Consider the following 21,812-nt stretch of genomic DNA (forward strand, 5'->3'; position numbering starts at 1 on the left):
TATTTTTATTTTTTTATTTATTTATATATTTATATATATATATTTATATATATATTATTTATAATATATTTATATATAATATATTTATTTCGCTATTACAAGAAAAACCAAAAAAACAAATATAAAACTTTAATTTTTAAGAAAAGTTGCACCAAAACACAAGGAATACATATATTTAATAATGATGTTGTAACCCAGATAGGAAACTTGCTTTTTAAACGTCTGTTAGGAACGATGTGCTGAACTTTGTGTTCTAAAAAGATAAATGGCTACAAGACATAAACTAAGACTATCTGCGTATAACCCTTAGATAGAAACAGTAGTTTATTTTTAGAATTCTTATATTAAAGATATATTAAAACAATTGATAGGAATCTTTCAAAACCTTTCCTTCTCCATTGTAGTATGTAGGTAATACATAAATACTTTTTTTTGTACATACATCATAATTTTAATAACTTTATATTTTTCTCGGACAAGTTTTCCAACTTTAAGACTATAATATAAAATCATGTTACTTTATAAGCATTTAAATTAAGTTTTAATTTTATAATCCCATAATACTAATCACAATTAAATATTTAATAATATATAACATATATCTGAGCAATAATATACTTATGTAGTGTTTTTGTTACATAAAAAGAAAAGAGTGAATTAATTGGTATATTTCAAAAGCTACTCGTTGCAACTTCAAGTAACTATGAGTATACACAAGTACGTTCCACCAGTAAATTTACAAGGAGAACATCTGAGAATCGTAACATCATTGTCAATGTGGCAAGGAAACGATATGAAACTTTAATCGAATATTTTCTTTCAGTAAAAATTATGTTGAATTTGTAAGTTGTAATATTGATGATGCAAATAAATTTCAAATGAAATAAAACAAAATAAAACATTTAATTTTTGGAAACACTCTCCAATTTTTCACTGACAAATAAAATTTTTTGTTCACAGACGAAATTTAAAAACAATATATATTTCGATTCGAACATGAAAAACTTGCCAAAATCTATCCAGTGTAGACGCCAAGTTAATTTCTCTACTAAATTTAAGGCAAATCAATTACAAAGTAGACTTATTTACTCCACACACGTAAGTAGTTAGTGTTCAACTTATTTTAAGTATAAACATAAAAATAAATAATAGTCAAAATGTCACACAAAACCGCTAAAAGCGCAAAAAATAAACAGTAACAGCTTAATGTCACCATCAGTGGTCTTAGGAAATATTCGAATTTCTTAATTAGTTAATAGTCCGCACATAATTTTTGATTTTTTTTTTGTTTATTGCTACAACTATTTACATTATAACCAACAAGTAGCTTGTATCTGATCATAAAAAAAACAGGTGAAAAATAAAATATCACCAAAAATGTCCGTGGAAAACTTTTGCATATTTTTTATCTTAATAACTTTAGATTTGACATTTGTATGTGAGTCAAAATATTATCACCTTTAATCACTGCCTATTTTTCCTTTTAAAGCTATGTGTTAACAATCCTACTTCAATTCATTTTTAATTGAATTGTCAATAATACTATGTTCAGACACACATTAATTTCGCAAAAATCTTGATTTCATCTTCATTTCAACGAAATTAAGTTGTTTTTTCCATACAAAATTCAGTTTTGAGTTTAGATTGAAATTAAGGAAAATGACCTTAATTTCATTGATGCGAAAGCTGATATTAAGGGATATTTCAAATGCAAGTATGCATAAGATAAATTGTAAGCGAAAGATAAAGTTGAGATAAGAAAAAAATGACAATTTTTTTATATAAATGTCAATGACAGTTGACTTTAATAAATATAAATATTTGGAAATATTTTGAAAATAGTGCAAATTTATAAATTTAATTGTAGAGAAAAAACTGTAACTGTTATTAATTTAAAATATAGTGAAAAATTATATTCACATACCTGCAATCCTCTAAAGCTAATAAAAGTATTGAATGCCAGCCTTTGTATGGTAGTTATAATAATCAGCTTTTAAAATATCCCAGATAGAAATGGTGTTTGGAGCATGTAATTTTTAACATTCGATTTGTAAACAAAAACATATGATTCCCTTAATTTGGGGCAGCATGAACACTTTCTAAATTAACTTAATTTAATTTTAACCAAATTAGGAAAATTTAGCTGTCTAAACACAGTATAATTCTTAATTTATGAATAATTGCCACTAAGATACAATATTTAAATTATATCCGACATATAATGATATATAACCAAACGCTTATAATAAATTCCGTCCACATTCCACCAAAATGTAGCGCATCACAAAATTACTTATGTATGTACCTATAATAGTCAACAAAAGTATAAGTTCGTTTGCTGTGCATGACGTAGCGTCCATGGATATTGACATATTTCTGCCCATTGTTGAAAGTGGTTGATATTCTCTCAGCACATTATTCTCAAATAAATTTCAACTTAAGCCAAGACCGGATTTAGTACATGGTGAATTCAAAAAAACTAATCACACCATGAACAGTCTGTAGTTTACATTGTTTTTGTGATGGCATGTAAAATTATTTCGAGTAAAAAAAACTGTTCTCACTTAAATTTGTTTTATTGCTTGATTTGTTTTGCTTCACATTCGTAAGCATTCAGAAGAACCGTGTGTATGTGTGTGAGTAAAAATCTTCATATTTCGCTATAGTTTACATATATAAAATTTGTACAGTTTTAATACAATAATATACCAGGTATAGGAAAGAAATATTTTTTAATGGTTTTGAATGTGGGTGTGGGGGACAGTAAATTGACGTAAATATTTATGTTGGGGAGCAAACGCAAGCTATTGGTTTTTGTGTATGAATGAATACAATAACAATTATATATGCGTTTTGATTGCTTTTGATCAATGCGTGCATGTTTTAAAATTCTCTTCGTTACTCAATGTACTCACACCGTTTGAAAATGTATTTCTTGATGGGGTCACTCAAGTGATTTTGGCCACACTCCACTGGCTTTGAGAATTTGTTTTTAGTTGTTTTTTGAATTTAGTGGTGTGTTGTGTTGCTTTACGCTAAATAAAGTATTAAAGAATTTCAATTTCTTAATGAAATAATTCTGTTTATTGTTGTTGTATTATTACCGTTTTGGTGCTATTTGGCAATTTATAGTTTTATTTTAAATAGAATTATTTGACATTTACAAAAATTGCAAATATCAATAGAATTTGTAGAATATAAGAAAATTTTGATATCGGTTTTGAAATATTGAACGTGTTCTGAAATTAGCGCTGACAGCATTTATATTATGTATATCATTTGATATTGAATATATATACATTTATGTATATTATGGTATTGAGTTGAAACGAAAAAAGAATCCGGAAAAATTGTGACAAAATTAAATACGGAAATAAGTCAACGATTAAAAATTCTAAAGATGCCTAGGGTATGTGATCAAAATAGTTATTAAATTATTAAATATTAATTATGGACATTTCAAACAATACATTTAATAAAGTATTTTAAAATATTTGCTTTTATGAACAGACATCTAAATTGTTAATACTTTCGATATAACTTAAGCTTATAAATCAGACTAAGAAGAACAAATGAAATAAAATGCAATAGTGTTGTTTAATAATGTGTTGTTTAGTGTAAAAGGCTCTAAAATGTCTTTATAAAATCGATGTCTTATGTCTTCCACTTCACCAGTATAGTTGTACCTTCTGCCATTCTTCGAATATATGTGTATCGCATTTATATCTGCGAACATGGAGCGCAAGCATGTAACCTGTACTTTCGATATAACTACTTCAACTTATTGACTTGAATGAAATAAAATTTATATTATTAATAATAAAAAATACGTATTTTAATGTAAGATGGTGCGAATAGTCTTTATCAAATCGCTTTCGTTATGTCTTTCACTATACCACTATCTACTTTTAAAGTTATCACTCTCCGCACGGGGAGGTACGCAAATCTTAGATCAATCACTGAATAATCATGAAGCTTATAGGCAATACATAAATTAGTCAATAAGATGGGTGGGACCCTATAGTACCCTCAGCTATCAAAGAGTAAAACTGCCCAGTTGCGCTGACTCGAAAAAAGGATCAACATATACACCAGTATAGTTGTACTTTCTGTCATTCGTCGAATATATGTATATCGCATTTATATCTGCCAATATGGAGCACCGCCATGTAATATAATCCTCACTTCTAAAATGTGCCGGGTATCAAGAAGAGTTGTTAAATATATTTCACTTTGTTTTTTAAGTACCGTATGATTATTCATCCAAACGGTCTTCTAACTATATGATTCTAATATCACGCATGTTTAATTGATTTGAAAATATAACAATAATTATTTACAGACATCTATTTACAAAAGCTCGGAGATTGTTTTTTATTCTTTTGGTTGTGAAACCAAGTTTCACACCTGCAAAAATAGTACTAAAAATTTGCAACCTTAAAAGATTCAACTTCTCACCTACGTGACATAAAACTTGAACGCCAAAATTGTATTTATTTCGTAAATAAATAATGTTTGATATAGTATAATCCAAAGAACTTCCTAGCAATATTTTTTGGATGTAGGAAATTGATTAGTATGTACTTTCATAGATTGTAGCGCATAGCTTAAACGAGAAATTTAAAACAAATTATTGCGTACATATTTTCTTCGTCTTCATCAAATTTGTCAATGGATCTAATTTCTTTTTTTTTTTGAATCAGCATTAATATCACATAATTGTTTTACAGATTAGTTATTTATTTTTCGACCAAATCTAGACATTCAAGACAAATAGTTAGTTGTAACGAGTTCCAGATTATATTACGACATTTAACACTAATTGCAGATTTTGCTACATGATCAATGAATGTTAGAAATATAAGAGATGATTTCAAGATGTTGCATTATACGCCTCAAACATTTTACCCTCATACCCTTTAACCCTTTCTATTTTGTTCTTACCATTGAGACTTACTATTTTGTGTTATTCCAATATTTTTATGTGTGTATTTATGTGTGTATTACTACTATACACATACACTTAACATATAAAACACAAAATATATTATGAGAAATATTTTTGGCTAAGCAAATGAATTCCTTCAAGTGTCAAAGTCTTCAAAAAACCTCTTCGAAACAACACGTCTATTTCAATTGAAAGTATTTCTAACTCATATATATATATATATATTAGCATTTGTATTTAAGTATTATAAAGAATTTTACTGCATATTATCACGATATTTATTTCGCACATAAAAAAATTAATTTTCTCGTTTCACGACCAAAACATGACGTTTCAAAAAAAAAAAAACAAATAAGTCTTTAGACTTATTTCGCCTTTTTTTGGTTTTTCGAAAATATTAAAATGATTTCAGTTGGTTTTTATTTACTAAACTGCTTTTTTGTATACATTGATAACACTACTTACTATATATTACTTATAGTACGATAGGCATATCGTGTTGTATTAGTAAGCAGTGAGAAACTTCTAAACCACCCGTACAAGCTTTTTTGAATTAAGATATATAGCAAGTACTCATAAAAGAAATTTTAATTTGAAATTTCACTTCGGTAGATAAGACAAGACCAAACTTTTTGATGTGTAATGCAAATAAATAATTATTTTCAATAAAAAATTATTTTATTGCAGCATTTATTGTGGTATTGTTTATTTCCCACACATATTCTAAATTAAATATTACTTTTATATATCGGATATCACATATCCAAGCAACAAAACAAACTGTGAAGAGCCGAAAATTATAGATAACAGAGATTTTAGATATTATGTACTTCCATCAAATTAACCCTAATATAAAACCTGGTTTTAGGACAAACAAACAATCTTCTTCAATAAAAGAAAAAAAGAAAATTACTCTTACGAATATTAATAAATCTCATCTCTAAAAGTGAAGAAAATTTAAGGAAGACTTTATATTTATTTAAGCAAATTTTTAAAAAGAATGTATGGAATCCCGGTTTATTTTAATAAATTTTAGAATAAATTTAAAATATCTTTACAGTCGAATCCCAAGGAAAGTGCAAAACAATTCGAATAATTAAAGTTTTGATCTATCAAGTTTTTTTTTAATCTATTTATAATATCTTAATAGTGTTTATATAGTATATATAGTTTATTTTCTTTCATGTTAAAATTTCTAGATTTCCTAAATGATTCAGAACATTCAACAATAGCTAGAAGAAAATTATCTTTTAAAGGAGAATACAACCGATATTCTCAAAAATGCGCGATAGATTACTCTTTTTTAATCAATTCGACTACTACTAATATTTTTAAAAGATTGGTATGAATAAATATAATTAATTTTTACTAACAACATATAGTATATTTTCGCTCTGCTTAGACTTTGTAAGGTTTGAAGCAAATAGCAATTTAAAATCGAGTTGAACCCCTTCACAAAAAGGAATGGTATCTATGCAGTTATTTACTTAGATAATTATGCTACTACCGCTACCGCTGTTCAAGTTACTAATGGTTTACCAGTACCAATTTTTCTGCGGCGTTCAGAACAGCATTTCTTTTATTTATTTATTAATTAATAATCTTTATCTAACTAATGACATCCTATTTTTTTTATCTCTACACATATTTTATTACCTTATTTACTGAGTACCTATATTTTTATTTTAAATCTTTATTTAAGTGTTCTTCAAACCATCATTATTATTCTTTATCATTATCATAGTTTTTCAAAAACTTAATTTCATTCAGGGACTTTTCTAAGCTGTCTCTGTACTTTATAGAGTTTAGACTATTCTTGTCATTTTGACAGATTAGGGTTATCCAATACTTATTAACGTAGTATAACGTCAATAGTATTGCGGTTTATCATGATATATAAGAATAAATCTTAGATACTAAGGTAAAGAACAAATTGTAAGTACAAGAGAATAAATCAAATTAAAGTCACTACTATTATATACAATATAACCGCTACATGAAGCACTGCAACACAAATACATAAAAAGTAGATATTAAGGTAAGTTCACCAAAATTATGGAAAGTTAGCATAGCAATGCTATTAATTATAGGTAATATTTATGTTAGTTGCCTATATTGCTAAAAATAACAAAAGAATGGAAAAGATTTTAATAATTATGAAGAATTATTTCGTGTCATTTACTTTCTACCTATTATTTATATACGTAAACCTGTTTTTGGCTTTCAAATATTTCTATTTAAGAATTCTTTTATCTGTCAGTAGGAAGAGCAAAATAGTAATAAAACTCGTTTTTAAAGAAACACATTTGTCATAATAAATGTTTAACCTCTCCAAAATGAAGTTGATTTATATTACTTACTTTTCACACTTAGTACTACAAAATATTCTAAAGTATGTTTAGAGTTGCTTACTTGAAGAAAAGTTACGTATATGTATATATGTAATTATTAAACATATATATGTGTTATTTATTACTTATAAAAGTACAGTTAAACTTTAAAGTATAAAAAAAAACTTTACTAGTACCCAGTTTCCAATATTAGTACAAAACACATACGCCAATTCATGTACACGACCTAGTAGTAATTCTTACCAAAAATTTGTACATCCAGGTATAACCCTCAAATTTCTTCGTACATCAGGAAGTAACCAAATTCAGTTTCCATGAAACGCCCTATTACCATTGTCCTATTAATTTTATAATTACGGCTATATTCTCGGAGCTATGGTATTGAATTATGTATTCTAAAATTCATTTTGTTCTTTCTATAGAGCCTTTTTTGCTATTGTTGTCTTCGTCTAAACCCATTCTATAGGTACACATCTTTAAGACATAGTGCCCCATTAGTGCACACTATTATCATGCAAATTTACAGAATTATCTATGGAAATAATTGCTGTTGGCTTCAGTTAGCTAACAGGTGTAAACAGTTTGGCATCTGTTGTTTTATATATTTAATGAATATATTACTATGAATCTATTTGTGTACTTGTAATTGTAAATTTGTTGTATACAAAATTACTTTCCATGACTTCAGAATGCATATAATAGGACCTTACTTGCATTTAAATAAACTTCTAGGAAAAATACTGCGAGCCGTTCTGGTCAAGTGATTATTGGTACACAGCTGCATGGCAAGTTTGTCCAAAAACATCACTTAAGAAAAAAGAAATAACGAAGCAGTTAAAAAGAGATGGCCTTTATGGACTGTCAACATGTTTGCTATTAGAATCTACCGACGAAATTTTGGGTACAATTGTTATTTTCCAGTCCCAGTTAAAATCTCGATATAATATAATAAACAAAATAACCAAGTATATTAAAATCTGTTGTAACAACGTTGTTCCCGAGAAATTTAAATTGCATTAAAAATAAAACCTATTGATATGTAATATCTACATGATACTATACATATTAAATTCATTTTTCAATCATTTCGAATTTTGAATAGCTATTAGCTATGTGAAGCAATATATGTCAATTATAAATTTTTAAATAAAATACTAAGAGTATTATCGATTTTTATGAACATATAAAACTTATGACCATTTTTTTAATTAGTTGTTTTATTATGTGTAGCTTAAATAATAACATATGTTATGTTTTACAGTTAAAATTGTTAAACTCTAAGTAAATGTTAATAACAAGCGTACACCCAGCACTAAAAATAGATCTTACATAAAATCTATAATTATTATTACGATATTAATATTAATATTAATATATATAATTTCATTTTAATAATTTATTTAAAATTGATCACTTTTACTTACCATCAGCGGAAATTATAAATTTGATTTTCAATTTAGTTTAAAAAAATTTAAAAAGTTCACTCAAAGCAGTTTTTAATGTAAACTCAAATATAAACACTTTTCGTTTTACAATACCAACCGTCTGGCAGCGCTGTAAATGTTTAAAGCTTTCAAAGCTTTAAGCTTCAAAATAGTGAAATAAAAATTTGCAAACCAAACGTCAAAATCTTGCAAATAAAATTAAATCATAAATAAAGTGATTTGCAAATGAAATTAATAAATTATAAAATTAAAAGAATACATTATTTTCAAATAATCACAATTAATTAAGCAACGTATAATTACACAAAGATAAAATTGAATTCGTTATAAATAAACTTAAAATTTTTTACTCATAGTGAATAGAAATAACGATAAAATAAGTGTACTGGCTAAGAAAACAACAACACAATCGGTTGGTTTTATTTATTTTATGTTTAGAAATATATTCTAACAGTTTATAAACAAAACTAAACATTGCATATTATATTTTGAAGTGTCATTTTTGTAAAATCAATAATCGTTGCCCACCCTAAATCTTACTTTTTAAACGCACCAAATAATGTCAATTAAATTTTACAGATTGCACTTTGTGTGCCAGTTTTTGCATTAATGCAATACGTTTGCGTTTAATCAAACATAATTTCAGCAATCGAAAGGCTACTTGAGAATTTGCTTTTTAAGGTGGCCATCATATAAATTTCATTTCCAGGATATATGCAAAATTTGTGACAAATTTGTTTAAATTGCTAATAAATGTTTTATAGTATAAACAATAATAACATATAAATTATAAAGAATAAATCATAATATGGAAAGTAAAAAATTGAAAACTAAAATATACGCATACAAATAAAGAAGTAATTAGTTCTCAGAGTCTCCCATTTGTATAATTCAAACAAGTTAATTAAAATTTTTAATACATATGATTAAAATGATTAAATTAGTATAACAAACTCATAAATTAAAATTTTAACGAGTTATAATAGCTTAATAATTGTTTGAAGTTTTGTTTAATATTAAATTGAATTCTTGAAATTGTCACAAAGCACAATATATGGTAACAATAATAAACATAGTCAAATTTCTGTATTATATTAGTAGTATAATATATGGTAACAATAATAAAAATAGCCAAATAGTATTATATAAATTTATATATATATTTTACACATGTATTGTAATAATTTCAATTTATTTTAAGAGAGTCTGATTTAAATTTAAGTTTTTAACCAAATTTTTAGATGCTGTATTATCCAAAGATAACCGTTACAAATTCAAATCTGATTCAAAAGGAATATTTATCTCTTTGTAAATATCCCATTATACCAATAAAAATGTTTTTTTAATAAAAACTTAATAGGAAATAAATAGAAAACACAAAAATTAAATTAAGACAAATGCCAAGAAACTTTTCTTAATATGTAGAAAAAACTAATTGTTATAAAAATTTTTGCTGACTTACCTTGGTATGGCAACACCCAACTTATAAGAATGCAATAATTAAATCGTTGCACAGCTTCAAAAATTTTTAAATTTTTCACATAATCAATTGCTTTTAAAATTATTGAATTATTTATTTTTACAATACAATTTTTATGACACAAATGATAGACTTATTCACAGAAATTTATTTTATACCGAATTTTAATAATTATAAAACTTTTATGATTATTAACTTTATTTAATTCAAATGCATTAATACTTCACAAAATTCAAGATAATTTGTTTTTACAACAAATGATGCAAATAATTTATTTACAGAAATTTATGTTATACCGAATTTTAATAAATATAGAAGTTGTCTGATATTTTTTATTTAATTCAAATGCATTCATACGTCACAAAATTCAAGATGGCGTTGCTTAGTTTTTCATATTTTCAAAAATGAAAAATTAAAAAATGTTTTTCAAACGCATAAATATAATTCTCTTTATTTTTAAAACACACATTTTATTTTAATAGCACTTATGAATAAATCACTTATTAACTGAAATATTTAGTAGTTAGTCCCGAAACTTATATTTAATTGAAATCAATTTTTTCCAACATTAACCGTTACTCTCTTAACGAACGCAATTTTAAAATATAATAACGCCACATAATTCAATATGGCGTTGCTCAGGTTTTTATCTGTCCAAAAGTGAACAATATTTTTCACACCTACATATAAATATAATTCTTTGTTTTTAAAACACACAATTTTCATTTAAATAGCACTTATAAATAAATCGTTTATTAATTTAAATATTTCATAACTATTATTAAAAATTATATTTAACTGAAATTAAATTCTTGCATCATTAACCGTTACTCATATTCGTCAACGAATACACTTTTAAAACATAATTTCACAAGTGATTTTTATGACTCCTTTTTTCCTTTCATTTTCGCCAATGCTTGATCATACATAAAGCGAAATTGGCTTCTGGTGGCAAATTTATGTAAAGCGAATTGAGTTATAAGTCGAAATGATGTGGCGATTTGAATAATTAATATAAATTATTAACATTGAAAATAATTTCAGCTAAAATGTTTTATATAATTAATTAATATTTTATTTCACTTTCTTCGATATTTTTGAGAAAGATTTAATCTTTCTTGCATTTCACCTACCTATCGCTTTCAGCTACTACTTTAAATTTTTTTTAATTCATTAATAAAGGAAATTAAAAACTACGTATAACTGAAATTGATTGATTAACAATTATTCTTTAAAAAAAAATATTAAACACAATTATGACCGTGTTCTAGTTCGAGTAAATTGAGATAAAGTAAATTGAAATTTCCTTGGGATGTAAATATTTATTTATTGCATTTATTTATCATTTTTGGTTAAAAGTTTTCAAATTTACTTATTTATTAAACATATTGTTACGTTTTTATTAATCGTAATATATATAAATATAACTAAAATTATTAAATTAAAAATATTTATGAACTTATGTATGGTTTACAAATTATCTTTGGGCTTCCGTTCGAATCGCGGGATTGTCAACAACTCAACTACTCTCCGACTAGCAGCAGACATCTTCTTTTTTTCTGTTTTGTAATTTTCTCCTTTCTTGCCAACTCGCCGTGTTGCCGTGTTGCCATGTTGTACGATGTTATTGCCAGACTAGATTTGTTACACTGCCTTCCACTTAAGCCTGATCGACCCGATCAGGCACAAATCCTTTAGAACCGTACGGAGCAAGCCTCTCCAGGTGCACTACCTTCATTTTGCAACAAGTCGTTCCATAACGCTGGATACGGTACACAACGTCATTTAACCGTTTCATAATCATATACGGTCCTTCCCAAGATGTTTGTAATTTCGTAGATAAACCTTTCTTACGTTGGGGGTTATATAGCAACACCAAATCGCCTTCTTCGAATCCCTCAGAATTTGCTGCTCGGTCAAATCGATCTTTCATCTTATTACTCATCAGCTGGCTGTGTTGTCTTACTTGTTGGTGTAATTCATTCATTTCGTTTTTCATCATATCGCAGTAGTTTTCTTCACTGTGCTCAACCGCATTAGTTGCTCCAAACTTAAGGTCGCAAGGAAGCCGCAATTCAGATCCAAAAACCACACGCGCTGGTGTGTGACCCGTTGTCTCATGCTTAGCCGATCGATATGCCATCAAAAACATTTGGATGTGCTTGTCCCAATTTCGTTGGCATTTATTTATAACTTTTCGCAAATGTTCTTCTAGAGTCCGATTGAATCTTTCTACCATGCCGTCTGACTGTGGATGCAGAGCCGTTGTCCTTGTTTTTCTAATGCCCATCATTGTACAAATTTCTTGGAATATTGTGGATTCGAAGTTTCTACCTTGGTCGGAGTGCAACTCTATTGGGACTCCGAATCTTGTTACCCAGTTTTGTACAAACACTTCTGCTACTGTTTTTGCCTCTTGATTCGGTAAAGCGTATACTTCTGGCCACTTACTAAAATAATCCATAACAACGAGTAAATATTTGTTCCCGGCATCACTGGTTGGAAATGGGCCCGCTACATCCATGGCAACTCGTTCAAATGGTGCTCCAACGTTATATTGATGCAGCTTACCTCGGCTTTTTACCTTAGGACCTTTTGCTGCCATACAATTTGAGCAATTTCGAATCCACTCCGTTACCGATTCACGGCAACCAACCCAATAGAACCGCTGTTTGATCTTGTCTAAAGTTTTTGTGATTCCAAGGTGCCCTCCACTTGGCCCATCGTGAAACTCTTCTAACACATTTGCAATTTTGGATTTCGGAACGATAATTAGGAGTCGAGAACGCTTGCCATCTTCACTTTCCCAACTACGGTGAAGGACCCCATTGACTAGATGGATGCTGTCCCATTGTGCCCAATATGCCTTTGCAGTGGGGGTTTCGGAGGATATCTGCTCCTTGGTTGGCCGTGATCGCTCTTCTTTGGACTTTAGTAACATTGTAAGATCAGGATCTTTTAGTTGACTGCTTCTTATATTGGTTGGGTTCCAATCTTCTGCTGGTTGTAAACTTGTCAAACGAATATCAACGATTCCTTCCTTTAATTCATTTTTACTGCAATGTTTACACTCTAACTGACAAGGTCGTCGCGATAACGCATCAGCATTTCCATGTTGGACACCCTTCCGGTGCTCTATTTTGAAATCATAGTTCTGTAGCCTTTCTATCCATCGAGCGATTTGTCCTTCTGGGCTTTTAAATTGTAATAACCATCTCAACGCTGCGTGGTCTGTTCTCAAACGAAATCTTTGACCATACAAGTACTTATGAAAGTGTTTTACACATTCCACTACCGCCAGCAGCTCTTTTCGGGTTACACAATAATTTCTTTCTGGCTTTCCAAGAATCCTGCTAAAATATGCCACCACTTTTTCTTGACCATCGATAAGCTGGGAAAGAACACCGCCAATTCCGTAAGCGCTCGCATCGGTGTCTAAAATAAATTCCTGCCCTGGTACTGGATATGCTAGCATTGGTGCTGTACAAAGAGCTTGCTTCAATTGTTGAAAAGCTTTCTCTTGATCGTTTTGCCACATGAATGTTCTATTCTTTTGAGTAAGCTCATGCAGACTTCTTGCTATATTGGCGAATCCTGGGACAAATCGACGGTAGTAGGTGCATAGGCCAAGGAAACTTCGCAATTCATGTATGTTTGTTGGTCTAGGCCAATCTTTCACTGCATTTATCTTTTCCTCATCGGTATGAATGCCTTACGTCGTCACTTTATGTCCGAGATATGTAACTTGCGTTTTCATCAAAGAGCATTTTCTGGGATTCAAGCGTAATCCAGCTGCCGCGATTCGTTGAAAGACTTCCTCCAAATTTTTCAAGTGGTCATCAACACTTTTTCCCATGATAATAATATCGTCGAGATACACCAGGCATGTTTTCCAATGAAGTCCCTTTAACACTTGCTCCATAAGTCGCTCGAACGTTGCTGGTGCATTACATAATCCAAACGGCATCACTGTGAACTCCCATAGCCCATCGCCTATGCTGAACGCCGTCCTCTCACGATCCTTCTCCTCAATTTCGACTTGCCAATAACCACTTTGAAGATCTAACGTGGAAAACCATTTCGCTCCAGATAGTGTGTCTAAAGTGTCATCGATTCTAGGCAATGGATAGCTATCCTTTTTAGTGATATCGTTCAGTTTCCGATAATCCACGCAGAATCGTGTGGTTCCGTCCTTTTTCTTTACTAGTACAACTGGAGAGCTCCACGGGCTCGTTGACGGTTTAATTACACCACTTTTCTGCATTTTATCTATTATTTGATTAGCCTCTTCTCGTTTAGCAAGCGGGACCCTACGTGGAGTTTGCCGAATAGGTTTCGCGCCGCCAGTATCTATCCTATGCTTCACGATGGCAGTTCTTCCGGGTTTGCTATCTTCAGTAGCAAATATCGAAGAGTATTTGTGCAGTAGCTTTTTGACCTTCATTTTATCATTCCCTTTAACATCTTCAAGACACCTCGAAAAAAGGTCAGGACTTATTTGCTGGTGAATGGCGACAGGTTTGTTTTGAGACTCATCGCATAGTATCACCGCTTCCACGGCATGACATTGTCCAATAACTACGCCCTTTTTAAGCGTTACTGGCGTATTCAGTTCATTCAAGACTCTTACTGGAATTCTCGCATCACTTCTGGTTTTAACAAGCGTTTTACCCACCAATACATTGGTATTGGTGCTGGTTGGTTCTACAACCCACAAGTTGGAGGGCCCACATCCTTCAGCCATTTTCGCCCACACAACCGCTTCAGATTTTGGTGGAATATTCTGATTGTCGTTAACTGTTACCGCCTTGACCTCTACACTAGTTTCATATCCAGTATTTAGTGGCATTTCCATATTTCCGCAAGATAGTATTTTCTTCTTTAAGTCTAACATCACTCCGTGTTTAGACATAAAGTCCAGTCCTATTATTACGTCGTCCATGATGTCGGCCACAATAAAGGTGTGATTGACCGCCATAGTGCCCATCCGAGTCTCGCAAGACATTTTACCAGCAATAGTAGCTTCTTCTCCAGTTGCTGTTCGCAGTTTGTAACCAGACAAAGTTTCTATCTTTCCCTTTATTATGTTACGGCGAATGATTGAATGCGACGCACCAGTATCGAGAGTTAGCATTAATGGACGATCGTTGACAGTTCCGTTAACTGTAATATTTGTTTTGTGGCGACTAATTTGTGAGATTGATACTGTGGGGCCAATAGTTGTAGGAACCAGTTTCCGCCCCTTGGGACTGGTTCGTTTTAGTTTAACGAGTTGGGTAAGAATTGCTTATCCTCATCTCCAGCGCTGCTTCTTGCTGGTTCGGCATTAGAGCGGTTTCGCTGAACTCGACAATTGCGTGCAAAATGGCCCTGTTTTCCACAATTATAGCATTTACCCGTCGTTTTGGTAAAAGGCACCAATGTGTCTTTAATTGCCGTGACAATTCTTTCTACAACTGCTGATTCTTCCAATTCCATTTTATGAACCTTGTGAATGGGCTTAGTGGCAAGTGATGCGGTTTCTTGAGTAAGCGCATGTGACACCGTTTCAGCGAATGTTCTTTTAGGCAGTACAAGTGCCGCACGTTTAGTATCTACGTCTCGTATACCATTAATGAAGCTTTGTATTTTTACGCGTTCGATATAGTCTACCGATGCATCTGCATTTGCTAAATGTGCCAATCTCTCAACATCAGCTGCGAAATTCTGGAGAGTCTCACCTGAGTTTTGGCATCGATTTTGTAGTTCGATTTGGTATATTTGTTGCCTGTGTTGACTTCCAAATCGCCTTTCTAATGCGGACATCAAGGTATCATAATTTTCTCTTTCATACTGGGGTATGGTTTGTAATATTTCTGCTGCGGAACCTTTCAACGAAATAAATAACGCAGCTACTTTATCTTCGGTATTCCAATTATTAGCCACCGCTGTTTTTTCGAATTGAAGCTTAAATATTTGCAATGGGACACTTCTGTCAAACATTGGAGCTTTGTGCTTTGGAGCGCATATTGGTGCTGCTATGCTATGTACTTGTAAATCACGAACACGACTGCTTAGTTGTAGCACTTCGGATTTAAGCTCCTCTTCGTCCCTCTTCAGATCCCGTAGCTTATCTTCAAACTTTTCCACTTGTTGGCGTATTTGCGCATTATCACTTGTTAACTGTTCTTGCAGCTGCATAAATCGTGCCTCCATTTGAGATGAATTTTCTCGCAGCTAAACCGACATTTGTGACATTGCTGTTGAGTTCTCTGTACTCATTTGTTTAATGGCAGCTAATATCGCATTCGTATCTAGTTTTAGTGAAGAATCTGCTTGTGTCGATTTTAACTCTGTCTTAGAGGAGCTTTCTGGAACTTCGAAATCAAATTCGTCTGCGTCTATACCCTCTGCCTCCATTGCATCGCGTAGTCGACTTTGTAAATTTGCCTTTGATCCATCAATAGCTAAATTACGTGCTTGTAGCTCGTTCTTCAATTGTGGAATTTTTAAATCAGCCAATTTAACCATTTTTAACACAGTTTGTTGACAATCCCACTTCTGACACCAATTGTTACGTTTTTATTAATCGTAATATATATAAATATAACTAAAATTATTAAATTAAAAATATTTATGAACTTATGTATGGTTTACAAATTATCTTTGGGCTTCCGTTCGAATCGCGGGATTGTCAACAACTCAACTACTCTCCGACTAGCAGCAGACATCTTCTTTTTTTCTGTTTTGTAATTTTCTCCTTTCTTGCCAACTCGCCGTGTTGCCGTGTTGCCATGTTGTACGATGTTATTGCCAGACTAGATTTGTTACAATATTATAAAATTTTTACAATGGCAACACCTAATTTACTTAATTTTTATTTAATTTACCCTACTCGAAATTCTGTAAATACAAACATTCGCTGCTATACAGATATAATTTACTATTTCCCTAAATTTACCATCAATTTCCATCAAAGCAACAATTTTCGAAGCAGAAAAGGTCTTCGGTCAATTCTCAATATTTAGATTGACCGTTAATTTAAATTCGCTTGCAAACATAAATATGCCATACCTAAAAAGTTTAAGAATTAATAATTTTAAAATATTTTTTTATATATAATTATTAAAGTTTTTCAATAAAAAATAAAAGATGTGAAATTAGTGTTAGTGAACGACAAATAAGTTATGCGAAATTGAAGAATAATTTTGTGGGTGACCGCAGACTGTGATAGCGAAATACATTTCGTTCTGTAGAAAACTTACCATAGGTACATTTATTGTACTGGACTGACAGCTCATCAGTCCTAATCCTAATATAGTATGTATAATATTTCACACATACTTTTGCGAAGAATAAATAAATAAATTCCATAATTATTATTAAGATTAAAAATATTATAAAAATATATGTGAAATAAAAAATGCAGTGTTTTTATTTATAAAAAACGCTTAGTATGATTTAAAAATATATTATTTATTAAATATTTAGCTATGTACGGGCAAACGGTTTTAGTTAAAGGTAAAAATAGTATTGCATTATTTATATATTTAACTTTGCTATATTTTTACTTAAAAAGTAAGGGAACAGATCTAATATAAATTAAATTTAGTAGTGTAATTGATAACCACGATCACATTTTTAATATATCACTTTTTAATTAATTAAAGATTTTTTCAAATAATAAATATAATAAATTCACTATACTTCGATAAATGGGTATTCAGATTAAAAGAAAAAATAATAAGAAAGATATTTTTGATAACATTTGGCTATAAAAATAATTATTATCTTCAAAAATAAATCAATTTTATATTTTTTATTATTCTGTTCCTCTATCATTATACGTTCACTATCTTTGGCATAGCGATAGGTACGCTGTGGTTCAAGTGAGTCATTTGGCCTAGTCCATTATTCGAACCGCGATTGTAAAACAATTTTTTCATATATCTATTTATATATTTGTGTCTATTAATCCAATTACTTAAGCAAAGCTATGATATACAAAATGTAAAAGGATATCCTCATCGACAAGTACCAAGAAATTACACAAACAACTTTTATGGGAATTTAGACCAAAAAAAATTTTTTTTTGGGACATCAATAACGCAGAATTTGAATATACAGATATGATATTGTATTTACTGATGAGATGATGATGTCTGGTTCTTTAAATAGACCTCATTGTATGTCGATATTTATTTCTAACTTCAACTATTGCTAATATATAAAATTTTTTTGCCTTTAAAATAGATTTTGTTCTTATGATCAGAAGTTTTCATCTATAACGTGTGAATTTATTGAGTTTCAAACATTGTTTAGTTACTTTTACACCATTTTTATCAACATTTTACTTTTCGTTACTATACTATATGGGCATATGAAACATTTATTATGTATATGTAAAACAGACTACAGGTAACACTTCCCAAATTATTCTAATAAATGCATTGCTACAGGTAGATTATTGCTAATGTAGATGTGTTTTTTAATGTTTTTTCATAGTCTCTACTTAGTACTAATAATCGTAACAATTTTATTATGCTTGTTAGAAATGATTACTTAATTATAAAAAAAAAATAAAACAGTTTTTATCATATTGTTATCTTCTCAATATTAAGCAAATCATATGGTGAAGATGGTCTTCTTATTTTATATACAAAAAAAATTGATTTTATTAAAACATTCATTAAGTCATCTTTAGTCACACATTTTTTTTATCAACCCTACAAAAACAGACTATGATATTTTAAAAAGATGCATTCTGACTAAATGAAAGCAAGACATGAATAGTTGAAGAGCTCTTACGTTTATTGAATTTAGGGTGATAATCTTGAATACTGCATAGAACTTAAAACCGTTTTTAGTTCACATTGCACATTTGTGCTTATTACTTACTTTACCCAGTTTATCTCGAACAGTGTCAGGCGAGCATTGAATCAGTAATAACCACGGCCCGGCTGCATTAAAATATTCGATAAATAATTTTTGTTTTTACTTATTAAGTTGTGTTAATTACTTTTATAGTGTCGATAATTATTGTTTATGCAAACGTACATATTCCTTATCGGTCAACAGTCTCCAAACAATTAAAAAAGTTTGATAAAATTTTAACTATATAAAATAATTTTTTTAACTGATGTTAGATAGTATTTTTGAAACTAAATAAAAATATTTTTATATTAATTAAATTTAATTAACTATTAATGAAAAAGTGAATTATTTAAAAATTTAAGTATATATTTGTATATACCACTAAACAGGTATATAAGCATTATTTAAGCTCAAGTGGATTTTGGACTGTCATTTCAATCTAACTTAACGTATGTAATTATTTTATCTGCGATTATGGTTTTCTCATTTGATATACAGAAAAAATTGATGGAATTAAAACATGCTTAAAACCATCACATATCATACATTGCTTGTAATCCTAGGAGCTTTGAAACAGACTGCTTTTCCATTTCGTATACTAACTTCATTTAAAGGAAAAGTAATACAAAGAAAAAATATTGTGGTCTTAAAACAATAGTCATCATATAAACATCACTTATTCACACAATAACAGAAACTTTTAAAATTACTATACAAGGAACTATTGAATAGGAAAATATCAACTATAGTAAGGAGTTTTGTATAATCTTTGTATTTAACACAGAGAATCTGTTACTGCCTCACCTCTCTCTGATGAAGATTCCATTCTTTAGTGTAAACTATTTGTATAACAAGTGTTATCACTTGTTCAATAAGATGACACCTTATTGATCCCTATTTTTTTGTATCATTTCCCTTTAATTAATAAAAAAATATTAATAACTTTATTACTATTTTGCTGGTTCTAGGTTTAATCTGCCATTGAAATCATTAAAATCATTAGTCCACAACAGTTTATATATGCAACATTACTTTCTACCTCCTCCTTTTGAGCGAACTGATGACCCACCGTGAACTGAAAATATTGTAATGATGTTTTTCATTAAGGTTATAGGTACTTCGTTTTTAATTGACCTACAAAGAGACTAAAAACCGGTCAATTGTAATTTTTTAAAACTTTCCATATATATATCTATTTTTTCTAATATATCTTTAAACAAGAAGTAAGAAGTAAACAGCTTTATTTTCCTAGGTTATCAGTAAACAAATTTTAATGTTTAAATCAAAAGTATGTAATCATGATGGCTAATTTTTGAAATTGAAAGAAAGTTTTTCATTAGTACATAACTTTTCTTCTGGTATGTATATGATTGAATGCCTTTGAATATTATATATTGTTCCCATATATATTACTGCATTTATTTCTCACACCAGGTGATTGTTATAGAATAATGAAAAGCATTTAAAATATTTATAATTTTTTTTTTAAATTATTATTATAAAAAGTATATTAATTTCTTTTCCTATTCTAATTTCAGGTGCATTTTGCTAATAGCAGCCCTACCAGAGTGCCACAAATGTTAGATTTTAGGGACCAACACACACCTCAGGAACGTAAGTTATTCATAACAGTTTTTGAATAAAAATTTAGTTTCGTAATAGAAATCAAATTAAAAAATTAATTTTAAATAACTAAAAAAAAACATGTATAATTGTAATTTTTATTAGAATATAATTAATTCAAATTATATAACCTATTTTATATAGACGATTTACTACGTGTTTCTCCAACTGATACACTTGCATTCTCCACAACTAATGGCAATGAAAGTGTATTGGACCTTACAAGTTTAACCAATGTTCCGATCACATATAAGGTAAATTTATATAAATATTTTTAAAACTAAGAAATATAAACCATATACTATGACTTATATTTCAGATTCAAACAACATCTCCAGAGAAGTTTCGTGTACGACCACGATGTGGTGTTTTGAATCAAGGTGAATCGGTCACTGTTAATATCTTATTAAAACCAGATCAGACACTAGCCGATGGTGGTTTGAAAAAAGAAAAAGATAAATTTCTTGTTATGGTACATCCAGTGCCTTCAAACATCGATCAATCGGAACCAATGACAACATTTTGGAAGCAAGTGCCTCCTAACAGTCCAAACATAGAGGAGCATCGTTTAACTTGTGTATACAAAGGTTCAACAGATATCGCACAATATGCTAATAATGAAAAGTCAAAATCGAACGTTGATCAAATCGGCAAAGATATTGTTAATATTAGTGATGTAAGTAATGACACTTCTCTGTATAAAGTTGAACATTTTAAATCATTTAATGCATCTTTAACATATATCGACTTTTACTGGTGATATTAAACTATTTGAATAAAAATAAAGTTTTGGGATATTTAATAAATACGGCACACCTTGAATAGCTTCACTTCAGTTTGTGACAATAGATATAGTTTGTAATATAAAATAACAGCATTGTAGGCTACAAACGGAACCAAATAATGCGAACATAGTAGAACTACGGTTACAACTGACCTTCACCGAATATTCAGTTTATCAAATGTAAATGAAAATATTTATCATTACGGATTATATTAAGTGAGATCAAAATTGGAGCTTTCGAACAAATATTCTCCTTTTACTCCAACTCAAAAAAAAATAAATGGTCAGAAACAATATGAATAGAAATCTAGCATAAACTCCTTCCAAG

General features: G+C 29.6%; 1 protein-coding gene across 3 annotated transcripts; it reads left to right on the forward strand.

Annotated features, from left to right (window-relative positions):
• The first annotated feature begins 980 nt into the window (after positions 1-980).
• On the forward strand, positions 981-21,812 carry LOC119671444 (motile sperm domain-containing protein 2-like). 3 transcript variants are annotated; one of them, XM_038082074.1, is made up of 4 exons: positions 981-1,098; positions 20,616-20,691; positions 20,845-20,954; positions 21,020-21,812. In XM_038082074.1, the coding sequence occupies exons 1-4, from the start codon at positions 997-999 to the stop codon at positions 21,458-21,460; spliced, it is 729 nt and encodes a 242-aa protein (XP_037938002.1). In that variant the 5' UTR covers positions 981-996; the 3' UTR covers positions 21,461-21,812. The 3 variants fall into 3 exon arrangements, with proteins under 3 accessions (XP_037938002.1, XP_037938003.1, XP_037938004.1); XM_038082075.1 differs by lacking the exon at positions 981-1,098 and adding an exon at positions 3,273-3,409; XM_038082076.1 differs by lacking the exon at positions 981-1,098 and adding an exon at positions 9,033-9,156.

Source organism: Teleopsis dalmanni, chromosome 1 (genome assembly GCF_002237135.1).
Source record: "Teleopsis dalmanni isolate 2A chromosome 1, ASM223713v2, whole genome shotgun sequence".
In the NCBI taxonomy this organism is placed as follows: domain Eukaryota; kingdom Metazoa; phylum Arthropoda; class Insecta; order Diptera; family Diopsidae; genus Teleopsis; species Teleopsis dalmanni.

Bases quoted from the DNA above. Each gene is read 5' to 3' on its own strand.
- LOC119671444 (XM_038082074.1), top strand. From the start codon at position 997: ATGAAAAACTTGCCAAAATCTATCCAGTGTAGACGCCAAGTTAATTTC. The intron at 1,099-20,615 runs GTAAGTAGTTAG...TTCTAATTTCAG, and splicing joins GACTTATTTACTCCACACAC to GTGCATTTTGCTAATAGCAG. The intron at 20,955-21,019 runs GTAAATTTATAT...CTTATATTTCAG, and splicing joins ATGTTCCGATCACATATAAG to ATTCAAACAACATCTCCAGA.